This window comes from Rhinatrema bivittatum, chromosome 1 (assembly GCF_901001135.1).
Source record: "Rhinatrema bivittatum chromosome 1, aRhiBiv1.1, whole genome shotgun sequence".
In the NCBI taxonomy this organism is placed as follows: Eukaryota; Metazoa; Chordata; class Amphibia; order Gymnophiona; family Rhinatrematidae; genus Rhinatrema; species Rhinatrema bivittatum.
In genome coordinates, this window is record NC_042615.1 from 489,708,959 (window position 1) to 489,724,492 (window position 15,534).

A 15,534-nucleotide genomic window follows, 5' to 3' on the forward strand; every position below is an offset into this window, starting at 1 on the left:
CCATGAAATCCAACACATTGGAGCTGCTGCCCACGCCAGAGCCATCTGCCCTTCGACCCGACTCAGCCAGGAGCACCACACTCAGGAGATACCAGAAGCAATCCAGTCTAGCACAGCTCCAAGGAAGCTGAGTTGCTAAAAAAACAAACCCACCGCAATTAAGCCCTGATAAAGTAAGTCCATTAGGGAAAGCAGCAAACTTCAGATAAAAACATCTGAAATAACAATGAGGATTTCATTCGGGGGGGGGGGGGGGCAGGAGGATTGTGGTGGTAGGAGGAATCTTGGAATTGATCCTCTAGCACAGGGCTTCCCAAACCTGTCCTGGGGACCCCACAGCCAGTCGGGGTTTCAGGATATCCACAATGAATATACATGAGACACATTTGCATACCATGGAGACTCAGCATATGCAAATTTATCACATGCATATTCATTGTGGATATCCTGAAAACCCGACTGGTTGTGGGGTCCCCAGGACAGGTTTGGGAAGCCCTGCTCTAGCACTTCCCCATGTCAATAATCTTGAAAGTTTGTGTCCTAATCTGCTTAATATTGTTTTTATACTCTCTTGGCTTCGGTCCATCAAAATAAATTCTGATTTCTACCAACAAAAATACATAGTAATTTTTTTCCAAATTATTTTTTGTTGTTGTAATAAATATTGATAAATTCCTGGGAAAATAAAATAAAAACAGAATGAGAAGGTTCAAAAATATGACTTCAGGTAAGGGCCATATAATGCCCATGTAGTTTGCCCAATTTGCTTTGTTTTGTAATACCATACAATACCATACCATTCACTTTTCAAATCTTTACAATTAAAGGTTTGCTCTATCGCTCTTTGAGGTTTTTTATGACCAAGCAAGTTGAAAATGATGCAATGAAATCTGTTTCTTATCCCAGGCTTTCGTAAATTCTATTATTGTCCTTGCTTTCATCACCTCCACTTTAAAACAAAGCCATACAGCCACCATTTTCTGTGAAGAGATATTTTTGTTAAATATTCTTGAGTCTACTGTGAGTTGATGATGAACATTGCAACATCCATAGTGAGCACTTTTATTACTTGATGATAGGTTTTAAACCATAATGGAGGTACTTGCCTACCCTCTCTTGTCTTGGTTGTTGTATTTTGTTACTGATTACACCAATAAAAATGTTTACTCTAAAACAACAATGGAGGTAATTTTCAAAAGGGTTTACATGCGTAAAAGTAGCATATATCATAGTAATTTTCAAAAACTCATTTATATGCATAAAACCTTTTGAAAATTGCCTCCAGTGTGCCTGGATAAAAAAGTGCCATATAATTTCTAGAATTTTCCAGAGCTCTGCTTTCCAGTAATATATGTTCTCTATTTTACAGATGTAATTAGTTAAACTTTGCTGTTTTTCTTTCACAGGATTTAGCTTTGAGTAGTTAATTGTTGAGGCTAATCCATTACTTAACACTTATTTCAGGCTTACATTGATCTTTTGGTAAATTTAAAAGAACAATGTTTAGAAGTATCAAACTTCCTTTGTAAGGGATCATATTAAGCAGCATGAACTATGTAGCAATGCTATGCTTGACAAAGCAGCTTAAACATTTTGTTGAATATAAAACTTTTCAGACTAGAGCAAGATTATTCCTTAACAATGAAGCATCTTACTGAACAATTGGAGGAAAGAAATGGGAAGATTTCAGATTTTTCAGTAAGATTCAAGAGTAATGAAAAAAATTGCATGGAGTTACAAGAGGAGCTTCTAATGGTAAGAGCCCATGTTCAAAATGTCTTTTTATCTAAATGCTGTACATTATAAGGATTGTTCATCAATTACAGTGCTGAGAAAATTTGTGACACCCCCACCCCCCCAGAATAGTCTGTATTATAGCAGAATTCATACTTAAAACATGATTAGATCCTAATCTAAACCCTGATAAAATATATCCTTTTTGTCTGAGTTAACAAAAACCTTCAACAATAAGTATCCTTGCGTGAAAATGTATATGAACCCCCACTCCCCCCCCCCCCTTTTAGTAACTGATGGCACCTCTTTGAACAGCAGTGACTTCAACTAAATGTATCGTTTTTCATTGTCCTTGAGGAATTTTGGCCCTTTCTTAAATGCAGAGGTATTTTAGTTCCGTGACATTTGATGGCTTCCTTGCATGAACAGGTCACTTTAGGTTTTGCCACAGCATTTAAGAAAGGTTTAAGTCATGACTTTGACTTGACTAATCCAAAACAAAAATCTTCAGCCTTTCTGTAGTAGATTTACTTAAATGTTTAAGATCATTGCCTTGCTTCATGACCCACTTTCGGCTCTACTTCAGACCATTGATGGCCTGACATTCTTATCTGGAATTTTCTGATATAAAGTAGAATTTGATTCTTTGAATGATGGAAAGCTGTCCAGGTCCTGATGCAGCAAAGCAGCTGTCCCACATACTGATCACTTTTACCACTGTGCTTGACAGTCTGAATGAGATTCTTACTTTATTTTTTATTTTAAAATATTTGTTACCAGCACTTCCTACATTCAGGGTGGGGTACAAAGCAACATACATAATAAAATTGAAATAAAACAGATATGAAAATAGCATAAATTGAATCAAATTAATATTGGCTGCAGCAGAAGCACTGAAGGGACTCATAAGGAGTATGCCTTTTGAAATAAGTATGTTTCAGAGTTTTTCTAAAGAATTTTGGCTCAGAGATTATCTCCATTTGAAGGGAGTTCCATAATAGTGGTCCAGCAGTAGGGAAAGCGTGCTTTTTGGTTTCCTCCAAGTGGACTAATCTTGGGGAGGGAACATCCAGTAATCCGCGGTTAGAAGATCATAGAGTTCTGGAAAGAGTATAAACTTTTAAGGTAGCAGCAATCCATGGTGACAGAATTTTGTTCAGAAAAGTATGAAAGGTAATGGCAGGTTTATATTGAGCATGGTTTGTAATTGGTAACCAATGAAGTGTTTGTAAAATGGGAGTAATATGATCACATATGTCAACAAATGGGTTGCGGAATTTTGTAAAATCTGTAATGGAAGAATTTTGAAAGCAGGGAGACCAGTGAAAACAGAATTACAGTAATTGAGGCTAGAAAAAAGAAGAGATTGGAGGACTGTTCGAAAATCAGGGAGGTTGAATAATGGCTTCAAGTGCCGTGAGAGACATAGTTTTAAAAAGGCCGTTTGTGTTAAGGACTTAATGTGATCATGCATAGAGAGTGCGGGATCAAAGAGAATGCCAAGATTATATACTGTTTTAGATATGGAAATATTTTGATTTCTGAAAACAGTTTTCTCAGGAATGTGAGAAGAAGGGAATCGAGAGAGAATCATGATTTCAGTTTTAGTGACATTTAAAGCAAGTTTGTTATGGTTGTCCATCATGATTGTTCTCCTGGAACAATCTCACCACCACCATTGCTAATGAGCTATGCCCTATCATCCACAAGGAAATTCCCCTTACGCAAAATGAAAAAAGAAAACTATGGTACACGAAGGATTTAAAGATGATCAAAAATGACCTACGATCCAAAGAACGTGCATGGCGTAAACAACCATCTGCTACTCTCAAAGCCACTTACATCAACGCTTCACATACCTACCGACTAGCCATCACCCAAGCCAAACGGGACTACTACTCCAAAAAAGTCCATGCCTATAAATTCAATGCAAACGCACTTTTCACTTTTGTCACTGACCTCACTAACCCCGCTACCACACCTCTTCATGAGGACAATTCGAGTAACAGATGCCAGGAACTAGCAGCGTTCTTCAAGAACAAAATTGACAACATCCTCACTCGCCTGCCCACCAACCCCTCCCCTGTATCGCTGCCATGCATTGACAACAAGAGCAAACTCAGAAACTTTGACCCTATAACAAATGCCGAAATTGAAACTATTCTAAAGAAAATGAAACCTGCATCCCACTTCCTAGACACTATTCCCTCAAAAACTCTCCTCGCTATCCCATCCACCATTGCAAAATTCATTGCTGAACTCATCAACTGCTCCATCACACATGGTAGCATCCCAGACCCACTCAAACTTGCTGTAGTAAGACCCCTCCTTAAAAAACCAAACCTTGACCCGTCAGACCTAGCTAACTACAGACCCATTTCTAACCTGCCTTTCATTTCAAAAATTTTGGAAAGAGTCATTAACAAACAACTCTCCGAGTTCCTAGAAGACTACAACATCCTCCACCCCTCACAATTTGGATTCCGGAAAGCACGCAATACAGAAACCCTACTACTATCAATGACAGATACCATCCTCAAAGGTATGGACCATGGAACCTCATACTTGCTCGCCCTCCTAGATATCTCGGCAGCGTTCGACACTGTCAATCATCAAATCCTAATGACCTGCCTGCCTGAAATAGGTATTGCTGACACCGCACTTTCATGGTTCTCCTCCTATCTTAACCATAGAGAATACGTAGTAAAAATTGACAGACACCAATCCTCACACATCCCTATCACACAAGGTGTCCCCCAAGGTTCATCTTTATCATCAACCCTTTTCAATATATACCTCCTACCCCTCTGCCAATTACTATCTGACTTAGGCCTCAAATTTTTCCTTTACGCAGACGATTTGCAGATTATTATCCCAATCCAAAAATCCATTGTGGAATCCATGCACTTCTGGGAATCTTGCCTCTCTTCAATAACATCAATGCTATCCAACCTACACCTAGCTCTAAACGCTGCAAAAACAGAACTACTCATCATTTCCACCCATCTTGACTGCTGTCCCCACGACTCACCTCAGAACACAACTGCTCCACAACACAAATTACAGGCTGTAAGAGACTTAGGCGTCCTTATCGACCATCAACTAAACTTTAAACCTTACATCAAATCCATCATAAAGGGAGGCTTCTACAAATTAAATATCCTCAGGAAACTCAAACCTCTGCTCCACACCAACGATTTCCGAACTGTAATCCAGACTACTATGCTGTCAAAACTGGATTATTGTAATGCCCTCCTACGCGGCCTCCCTGCTACCACTATCAAGCCACTCCAGATCCTCCAAAATTCCATGGCCAGAATCATAACAAACACCCGCAAAACACAACACATCACTCCAATTTTAAAAGACCTGCACTGGCTGCCTATCTCCTTCCGTTCACAATACAAAACACTCACCATTCTTCACTGCTCATTATACCAACTCAATCACACCTGGCTGGAAGAAATGCCTCGCTTCCGCACTTCCAACCGCCCCACAAGAAGTGCTCATGCAGGTACCCTACACATTCCTTCCCTGAAGGCTGCGCATCTGTCCCTCACCAGAGAAAGGGATTTCTCCATAGCTAGCACCTACCTCTGGAACTCCCTCCTCCCTTCCCTCCGAATAGAACCATCACTCAACAAATTCAAAAAGGAGTCAAAACATCGCTCTTCAAGCAGGCATACCCCGACTCAACCAATACGTAGACTTCTCCTAAATGGACCTTTCTAAATGGACCTTTCTAAGAATCTCCACTACCTGCCCTCCCCCCTCTCCCGTGCCCCTCCCCCCCTTGCTCTTCTCCTTTTCCATCTGTGCCCCTCCCCTCCCCCCTGGAACTTTGCTGCACTTCATAACCCCTGTACCACTTTCTCATTGTTAAAGATAAAGTTTTCTTAGTTTGTACAAAGTTTCTCTTTCTTTCTTTCTTTCTACCTTTTTCCTCCATAGCTATTCAGTTCTTTTGTTATTATATATAATCTCAGAATGTTTTTACGATGCTTATATCTTACACCATTTGCGTTTAACTATGACATGTTATTCTGTTCATTGTATTTTCCTCCTTTCAGTTCAGTGTAAGCCGGTATGATGTGCCTCACGAATGTCGGCAAAGAAAAGTCTATAAATAAATAAATAAATGAATGGAGAGAAATATAGCAAGATGAATCGTTCAGTTAAAGTTCAAGATACTTTGAGAGGAAAGAAAAATTGTATCTTATCTGCATACAGTTTGTAGTGTATCCCAAGGCCTGCCAACAGCCAACATAAGAGTCAAATAGATGTTAAAAAGGGCTGCTGACAATGCAGAACCTTGTGGAACCCAAGTTGAAGTGTCAGGACCAAATTTTACTTATTGAGATTGATTAGTCAGATAAGCAGTGAACCAGAAAAGAACAGAATTTGTATTTAGATATCTATTTATTTATTTATTTATCTATTTATTTAGATATTTTATATACGTTGTTCCATGTAATAATCACAACAGTTAACATAAATAACATTCATAATTATTAATCAACAAATCTTGACGGTTTACATAGGTAGTATTCATAAGCAGAGCTTAACATATCTCAAATGAAATGAGATGTTCCAATACACATGAATTTGCTTACTAAAGATCCAAGACTTAAGGCAAGAAATACAGGAAAATAATATAACAAATATCACATAATAGCCTGTATATTGTTTTAAGATTCTTATGCTTTCTCATTCTTCCTCATGCTTCAATGTATTTCTCTCATCTATTTTGTTATTGTAGTTCTTTACATTCTAATGATATTAAGTTACGTGTTATGAATTTTTGAATAGCCATGTTTTTAGCTCACATTTAAATCTTTCTATCTGGAATCACACGAAACATCTCAGGAAGAAGAGAATTCCAAAATTTTGGACCTGCTATTGAAAACACACAATCTCTTACTTGAGTCAGATATGTACTCCGTATAGTGGGAACATTCAGTAGTCCTTTATTTTGAGATCTTAGTGTTCACTGAGGAGTGTATGGCTGTAATGTCACACAGATCATACCAGTGTTACTATAATGAATGATTTTAAATATTAATGTTAATATTTTATAATAGATTTGTGATTGTACAGGCAGCCAGTGCAGTGAGATCAGTGACTGTGTAATATGATAAAATTTCCTGGTTCCTAATAAGTCTAGCTGAGGCATTTTGTAATAGTTGTAATGGTTTCAAGATACATGCAGGAAGACAGAGTAATAGAGAATTACAGTAGTCTATATTTGAGAAAATAAGACTTTGCAATTCAGTACGGAAGTCTTCAAAAGTTAATAAAGTTTTCAATCGATGTAATATACGTAACTTTGTGTAATCTGTATTCATTATTTTATTGATGTGCTTTTTCATTGGTAGGTTTTCATCCATCTGGATACCTAAATTCCATACTTGGCTTGTGGGAGTAATAATAATCATGGGAGATTTCAATTACCTGACCGAAAGAGGTGCAAGAACACACTTGGACAATCCACCGGGTCAAATATAAGTGTTCTTTAATAGAAAGTCTTTCATTCAGTGTAAACGGCAACTCCACAACTCCTTGCAAATAATATTTAAATAGGTCCCCCGACATGGGTCCGTGTTTCGCTTTGTCGCTGCATCGGGAGGGGCCACAAATATAAATATCAATCTACAACATAAAAGATAACATATGGTGGATTGATAAAAACAAAAAGGCTACATAATTTATAACAAGCATCAAAACAGTACATACCTGTCAAACCATTCCGGGAGCGCAAAGCGCCCCCAGTGGACTACACTTTTAAAGAGCAGAAAATGGCGCCAAAACTCCATGATATCGCGAGACTGTCTACCCAATCAGGACAAAGAGTAAATTAACTAAACAGATGCCATTCTATTTCCCTATTCAGACCTTTAGGGGGTAATCGTGTCCAAGGTGAAAATCCACCTTTGTTCTCGTCTTCCAAGCATCCCTGAGTAGTCTCCCCCTCTCGAATGTCGGGGAACCACCTCCAGGACCAGGAAAGCGAGCTCAGAGATGGCATGATCACATTGTGCCCAGTGGCTAACCAGAGGTTCATCTATTCGTGAGAGACGGATATTCGAACAATGTTCAATGATTCTGGTTTTAACCATGCGGGTCGTTTTGCCCACATATACCAACGGGCACGGGCATTGGACAGCATATATAACCCCTCTTGTAGTACAATCAGACTGTGCACGTAAAGGGTAAATTTGACCAGAGTTAGGATGAATATACTCAGACCTGACAGAGGTATGAGAGCACATAGAACAATGTCCACATGGACGGTGTCCCCTGGCCGTCCCAAAGGCAGTGTCAGAGCAAGAAAAAGATGCATGAACCAGCCGGTCCCGCAAATTTTTTGCCCGCCGAAAAGTGAAGCGCAATGAGCCTTGCAAAAGATTAGAAAGTGCAAGTGCTTGCCAGTGTCTCCGAATGAGCAATCGTACCTTATGACTGATGGTCGAGAAAGGTAATATACAATTATAACTCGCTTCATCTGGACGAGAGGGAGGCAAGAATAACCACTCACGATGAGAATATAAAGCTCGTTTAAAAGCCTTCTTTATCACCCGCGAAGGGTAACCTCTCTCCAAAAAGCGATTTGTCATATCGTATGATTTTTGTAAGAAATCTGCTCGAGATGAACAGAGACGCCGGAGCCGCAAAAATTGGCCTGTGGGGATATTGTCTCTTAAAGGACGGGGATGAAAACTGGTGTATGACAAAAGGGTATTTCGGTCCGTGTCTTTCCTAAATAGAGTGGTATTAAATCTGCCCTCCTTGACTGATATTAAAACATCCAAAAAAGATATTTGAACCGGGTCAATGGAGAAGTTGAATTGAATATTAGTATCAACAGAATTTAACCAGTCTAGGAAAAGATAAAATTGGATATCCGACCCCCCCCCAAATTATGAAAACATCATCAATAAATCTTAGCCACAAAATAATGTGAGTATTCCATTCTGATGGGTAAATCCAGACAGACTCAAAATGGTCCATATATAAACAAGCTATATGTTGTAGATTGATATTTATATTTGTGGCCCCTCCCGATGCAGCGACAAAGCGAAACACGGACCCGTGTCGGGGGACCTATTTAAATATTATTTGCAAGGAGTTGTGGAGTTGCCGTTTACACTGAATGAAAGACTTTCTATTAAAGAACACTTATATTTGACCCGGTGGATTGTCCAAGTGTGTTCTTGCACCTCTTTCGGTCAGTTACTTGCTTATGTGCAAGGGTTGCTTCTGTCTTGGAAGATTTCAATTACCCCAATATTGACTGGGTAAATGTAACATCAGGACTTGCTAGAGACATAAAGTTCCTGGATGTAATAAATGATTGCTTCATGGAGCAATTGGTTCAGGAACCAACAAGAGAGGGAGCTATTTTAGATTTAATTCTTAGTGGAACGCAAGATTTGGTGAGAGAAGTAACGGTGGTGGGGCCACTTGGAAACAGTGATCATAACATGATCAAATTTAAACTAATAACTGGAAGGGGGGCAATAAGTAAATCTGCAGCTCTAACACTAAATTTTAAAAAGGGAAACTTTGATAAAATGAGGAAAATAGTTAGAAATAAACTGAAAGGTGCAGCTGCAAAGGTTAAAAGTGTTCAACAGGCATGGACATTATTTAAAAATACAATCCTAGAGGCGCAGTCCATATGTATTCCGCGCATTAAGAAAGGTGGAAGGAAGGCAAAACGATTACCGTCATGGTTAAAAGGTGAGGTGAAAGAGGCTATTTTAGCCAAAAAAACATCCTTCAAAAATTGGAAGAAGGATCCATCTGAAGAAAATAAGATAAAACATAAGCATTGTCAAGCTAAGTGTAAAACATTGATAAGACAGGCGAAGAGAGAATTTGAAATGAAATTGGCCATAGAGGCAAAAACTCATAATAAAAACTTTTTAAAATACATCCAAAGCAAGAAACCTGTGAGGGAGTCGGTTGGACCATTAGATGACAGAGGGGTTAAAGGAGCTCTTAGGGAAGAAAAGGCCATTGCAGAAAGACTAAATGAATTCTTTGCCTCCGTGTTTACTAATGAGGATGTTGGGGAGATACCAGTTCCGGAGATGGTTTTCAGGGGTGATGAGTCAGACGAACTGAACAAAATCACTGTGAACCTGGAAGATGTAGTAGGCCAGATTGACAAACTAAAGAGTAGCAAATCACCTGGACCGGATGGTATGCATCCTAGGGTTCTGAAGGAACTCAAAAATGAAATTTCTGATCTATTAGTTAAAATTTGTAACCTATCATTAAAATCATCCATTGTACCTGAAGACTGGAGGGTGGCCAATGTAACCCCAATATTTAAAAAAGGCTCCAGGGGCGATCCGGGTAACTATAGACCAGTGAGCCTGACTTCAGTGCCGGGAAAAATAGTGGAAACTATTCTCAAGATCTAAATCGTAAAGCATATAGAAAGACATGATTTAATGGGACATAGTCAACATGGATTTACAAGGGAAGTCTTGCCTAACAAATCTGCTTCATTTTTTTGAAGGGGTTAATAAACATGTGGATAAAGGGGAACCGGTAGATGTAGTGTATTTGGATTTTCAGAAGGCGTTTCACAAAGTCCCTCATGAGAGGCTTCTACGAAAACTAAAAAGTCATGGGATAGGAGGCGATGTCCTTTCGTGGATTACAAGCTGGTTAAAAGACAGGAAACAGAGAGTAGGATTAAATGCTCAATTTTCTCAGTGGAAAAGGGTAAACAGTGGAGTGCCTCAGGGATCTGTACTTGGACCAGTGCTTTTCAATATATATATAAATGATCTGGAAAGGAATACGACGAGTGAGGTTATCAAATTTGCAGATGATACAAAATTATTCAGAGTAGTTAAATCACAAGCAGACTGTGATACATTGCAGGAGGACCATGCAAGACTTGAAGATTGGGCATCCAAATGGCAGATGAAATTTAATGTGGACAAGTGCAAGGTGTTGCATATAGGGAAAAATAACTGTTGCTGTAGTTACACGATGTTAGGTTCCATATTAGGATCTACCACCCAGGAAAAAGATCTAGGCATCATAGTGGATAATACTTTAAAATCATCAGCTCGGAGAATTGGGGTGGAGGAGGAGCCAAGATGGCCGTGGCTTGCAGACGCTGAACCGATCTGCCCTGCCAACTGCTTCTTTTTTCCTTTATTATTCACTTGCAAAAGATAAAAATTACCTGAAATGCCTCATAAGCGCAAGGGTAAGGTAAGGGTTTATCCCTCAAACCTACCTAGCCCGGCGGGGCAGAGGCATATCACCGAGTTCGCGCTGGTCTCTCCTGTTGTGGGAACTCCGAACGCCGCTGCGGTGGAGCCGAGAGAAGCGGCTCTATCGCCTGGCGAAATATCACTGAGCCCACCAGAACCTCGAGGACTGCTGTGTAGCTCTCCCCTCCGTCCAAGCAATGGAGCTGCACTCTCGGACGCTATGCTGCCTGTGGGTGACCAGTGTGAGGGATCCATTACCAGGAGCGGAGCTGGGTCTACCCTCCCCCCCCTGTCGGAGGTATGTGAGTTGCCTGTGAGGAGTTCGGTGAGTGAGAGCAACGAACCTCTGGGAACATCAAGAGAACAATTGCAGGGGGAGGTAGGAGGACTGGGACCCCTGGAGTTTGAAAAACCTGCAGAAATAACGTTGGAAGCCATATGGGATCTTATGGCTACCATGGCCCGTACCCAGAAGATTCAATCTCAGCAGTTGGGCAAAATTGAAAATAAAATGGAATCTGTGGAAAAAGAGCATTTACAGATGATTCAGGACCATACTATCAATATTCAAGATTTAACAACTAAGGTAAATCAGACACAGTCACTTAACTCCTCCTTAGTGAAGGATTGTATAATATCTCAAAGAAGACTGGAATCTGTTGAAAATTATTTGCGTTGTACAAATGTAAGGTTGGTCAATTTCCCTAAAGTGTTAGGTGAACCAGTTCTGGTAACTTTCAAGCGATTTGCAGTGGAATCCCTCAAGATTGAAGCTGCGAAGGTGCCGACTGTGAAAAAACTCTTCTTTCTTAGAAGGAGTTTACAGATTTCCACGGGAGGAGAGAGGGATGAATCTAATAACTTAACACAATACCTGGAGAACTCTGAGATGGAAGTTACAGAAAGGCTCACCCTATTTGTTCAATTTTACACAGAACCAGAAAAAAGTTTCCTGATGAAGGCATTTTTCCAAAATATAAACAATATGTTTATGGGCGGGACGGTGAGGGTCTATCCAGACCTTTCGCGTCCCACCCAACAGCGAAGGAGGGCGTTTTTAGCTATGCGCCCCGAGGTCTTGGCTAAAGGGGCTAGCTTCACCCTCCGTTTTCCTTGCAGATGTATTATAAAATATTCTGGAAATGTATATGTCTTTTTCATGCCAGACCAACTGAGAAGGTTTCTTGATGGGGGGCCATAAGTTGATTTGCTCGAGGTCAAAATGAAAGAGAGTTCTAAGCCAGCTTAGTAAAAAGTTTTTGTTTCTTTGGTACTTCTCTGTATTTCTGTTTCTCCTCCCCCTCCACATTACCATTGTAAAAACAAATGATGCTGTGAAATAACCCACTGTATATGAATATATATATATGATGGGATTGAATTTTTCCTTTTGTTAAACTTTTCTGTTATTTCCGTCAAGGTATATTCCTTGTATTTGTTTGTAAAAAAACACTATAAATAAAGAATTGAAAAAAAAAAAAAAATCATCAGCTTGGTGTGCTGCAGCAGTCAAAAAAGCAAATAGAATGTTAAGAATTATTAGGAAGGGAATGGTTAATAGAACGGAAAATGTCATAATGCCTCTATATCGCTCCATGGTGAGACTACACCTTGAATACTGTGTACAATTCTGGTCGCCGCATCTCAAAAAAGATATAGTTGAGATGGAGAAGGTACAGAGGAAGGGCAACCAGAATGATAGAGGGGATGGAACAGCTCCCCTTGAGGAAAGGCTGAAGAGGTTAGGGCTGTTCAGCTTGGAGAAGAGATGGCTGAGGGGGGGATATGATAGAGGTCTTTAAGATCATGAGAGGTCTTGAACGAGTAGATGTGACTCGGTTATTTTCACTTTCGAATAATAGAAGGACTAGGGGGCATTCCATGAAGTTAGCAAGTAGCACATTTAGGACTAATCAGAGAAAATTCTTTTTCACTCAACGCACAATAAAGCTCTGGAATTTGTTGCCAGAGGATGTGGTTAGTGCAGTTAGTGTAGCTGGGTTCAAAAAAGGTTTGGATAAGTTCTTGGAGGAGAAGTCCATTAATGGCTATTAATCAATTTTACTTAGGGAATAGCCACTGCTATTAATTGCATCAGTAGCATGGGATCTTCTTAGTGTTTGGGTACTTGCCAGGTTCTTGTGGCCTGGTTTTGGCCTCTGTTGGAAACAGGATGCTGGGCTTGATGGACCCTTGGTCTGACCCAGCATTGCAATTTTTTATGTTCTTATGAAAAATACCCAAATCTAGAACCAGAGGTTTAACTGTAGAAGGATTTCTACTTAGCCAAATGACTTCAGTCTTTCTAGGGTTTAATGTTTTGCTTTATTGCTTTCATATAGGTCGATAGTCGATACTGTATTTTCCAATGATTTAGAGGATGGTATGTAAAATTGTAAGTCATTAGCATACAATAAGAAAGAAATTCCTAAATCCACCAGTAATTTGCACAGTAGGAGCATATAAATATTGAATAGTGTTGCTGAGAGGGCTTAACCTTGAGGGACACCTGTATCAATATGGAAAGTATCAGATACTTGATTGCCCAATTTGACTTGGAATGGCCTATTAGATAGGAAGAAAGAGAACCATCTGAGAACACTACATTTGATCCCACTGTTGCTCAGCTGATGGCATAACAGGGCACGGTCCACAGTGTCAAAGGCGGCTGTTAAATCGATTAGCACAAGAAAATAAGATTCATCAGAATCAAACCCTTATAAAATAGATTCCATTAAGGAGAGGAGTAAAGTCTCAGTTGAATGATGTTTCCTAAATCCAAATTGATTAGGGAAAAGAATATCTTGGTCTTCCAAATGATTCACAAGTTGAGAACACAGACAAGTTGGATATGGGTCTATAGTTGTCCCAGCTGTATATTTTTCTGGTTTTATTTTTCAGAATTGGCTTTATCACAGCATGCTTTAGGCCAGATGGTACAATTCCTTCTGAGAGAGAGAGAGATTAATTAAGGTTCTGATTTTCGGAGTGATAATACTGTGTACTTGTTTCAAGGAACTGGCTGGAATTGGATCACGTGAGTGAATAACAGGGTTAATTTTGGCAATAATTTGGCTAATTTCAAGATTAGTTACTCTATCAAAGTTAGTCCATTTAACCAGGGCATGTGAATCTTCAGAGGCTCTTGAGTGAGAACAGACAAGGAGATGAGTTTTCAACCTATTCATTTTATCTAAAAAAAAAAAAAAAAAGATGCGGTATACTCATTGCAAATAGCATTTGGGAACTTATAATTTCTTAGGAAGGAAGGTGATAGATCCTTAATTGTTTAACAACATTGAAGCATAGTTTAGAATTATCTATTACGCTATGAATCTGTTTAACATAGTAATCCTTTTTTTTTTATTTGTTAATGCATGCTTTTTTATTAGAGGAGATCTATATTTTCCTAGGGATTCAGAAGACTTACATTTGCACCATTTTTTCTCTAATTACGTTAGGGTCTGTTTGGTGCGTCTTAAATTATCACTGTACCATGGCTTATTATGATTGGAAGTATTTTTCTTTATTAATAGTTATTGTCTAGACTGGACTGAGGTTTTCAGCTATGTCATTGACAATCTTATCCCAGGAATCAAATGCTGAAGAGGCATTATCTTGATTTAATTCAGGGAGCTTATTTTTCAGCGCCACTTTGAAGCGCTGAAAAAAAGTACGAAAAGCAGAATATAAATCTAAATAAATAAATATTGATTCTGAGGGTACCTCCATATCAATTTTTTCCTGAAGGTAAAAGTTTGGTTTTTATCTATAATTTTATGAGGGGGGTTGAGGAAGGTTATTTTCACCTTTATTAATTGGTGGTCAGACCAGGGCAATATTGTGTGAGAAGTATTGATTAGACAGTTATTTGTATTGGCAAATATTAGATCTAAAATATGTCCTGCTTTATGGGTAGCTTTAGAAACATATTGGACCACCCCAAGGCATTCATTGTCTCTAAAAACATATCACAGGCTATGGTTCTAGATGTTTTATGTACATGAAAGTTGAGTCTGGTGATGGAAACACCTTAGTGAATATTTCAATCAGTGGTGAGCAATCATTTTTTAGTATTCCTGGAGGATAGTAAACCAGTCCTATGTTTAATTGAGGAGATTTTAGAATTGCCACCTCATAGGGAGGGTTAATTTCTACTTTGTAGGGTACTAACTTAAGTTATTTTTTACCAATTACTAGTAAACCCCCACCTTTTTGTTTAGGCTTAGGGAAATGAAATACATCATAGCTAGGATGAGATATTTGGTTTAAGAGAACATTATCTTTGTCATTAATCCAGGTTTCAGAGTTGCAAAAAATAGTTGGATTTAAATCCTCTAACAGGTCATTGATCAGAGGTATATTTTTGGCAGAGACTGATCGTTTAACAGAAGCAGAGTAAACATTAAGACAGAAGAGATAACAGTAGGGTTATTACTTATCGGACAGCTCAAATTTGTGTTCCTTCTTAGCTTCTTTCTGGGGATTCTTCTTAAGTCTCCATACAACCTCTGGCCTAGAATAGGTTCAATGAAGCACATCTGATCCATAATTGTTGCAA

The 15,534-nt window shown here is 39.1% G+C and overlaps 1 protein-coding gene across 8 annotated transcripts in view; it reads left to right on the plus strand.

Moving 5' to 3' along the window:
- The window catches only part of CCDC171 (coiled-coil domain containing 171), a 982,183-nt gene that overhangs the window by 145,661 nt on the left and 820,988 nt on the right, over positions 1-15,534 (plus strand). For all 8 annotated transcript variants that reach the window (XR_003857717.1, XM_029608527.1, XM_029608555.1 and 5 more), the window contains exon 9: positions 1,617-1,755. Coding sequence is in view for 7 of the 8 variants with exons in the window: in XM_029608527.1 (XP_029464387.1) it covers positions 1,617-1,755 (139 nt within the window). In the remaining variant the exon portion in view is untranslated. The remainder of the gene's footprint in view (positions 1-1,616; positions 1,756-15,534) is intronic.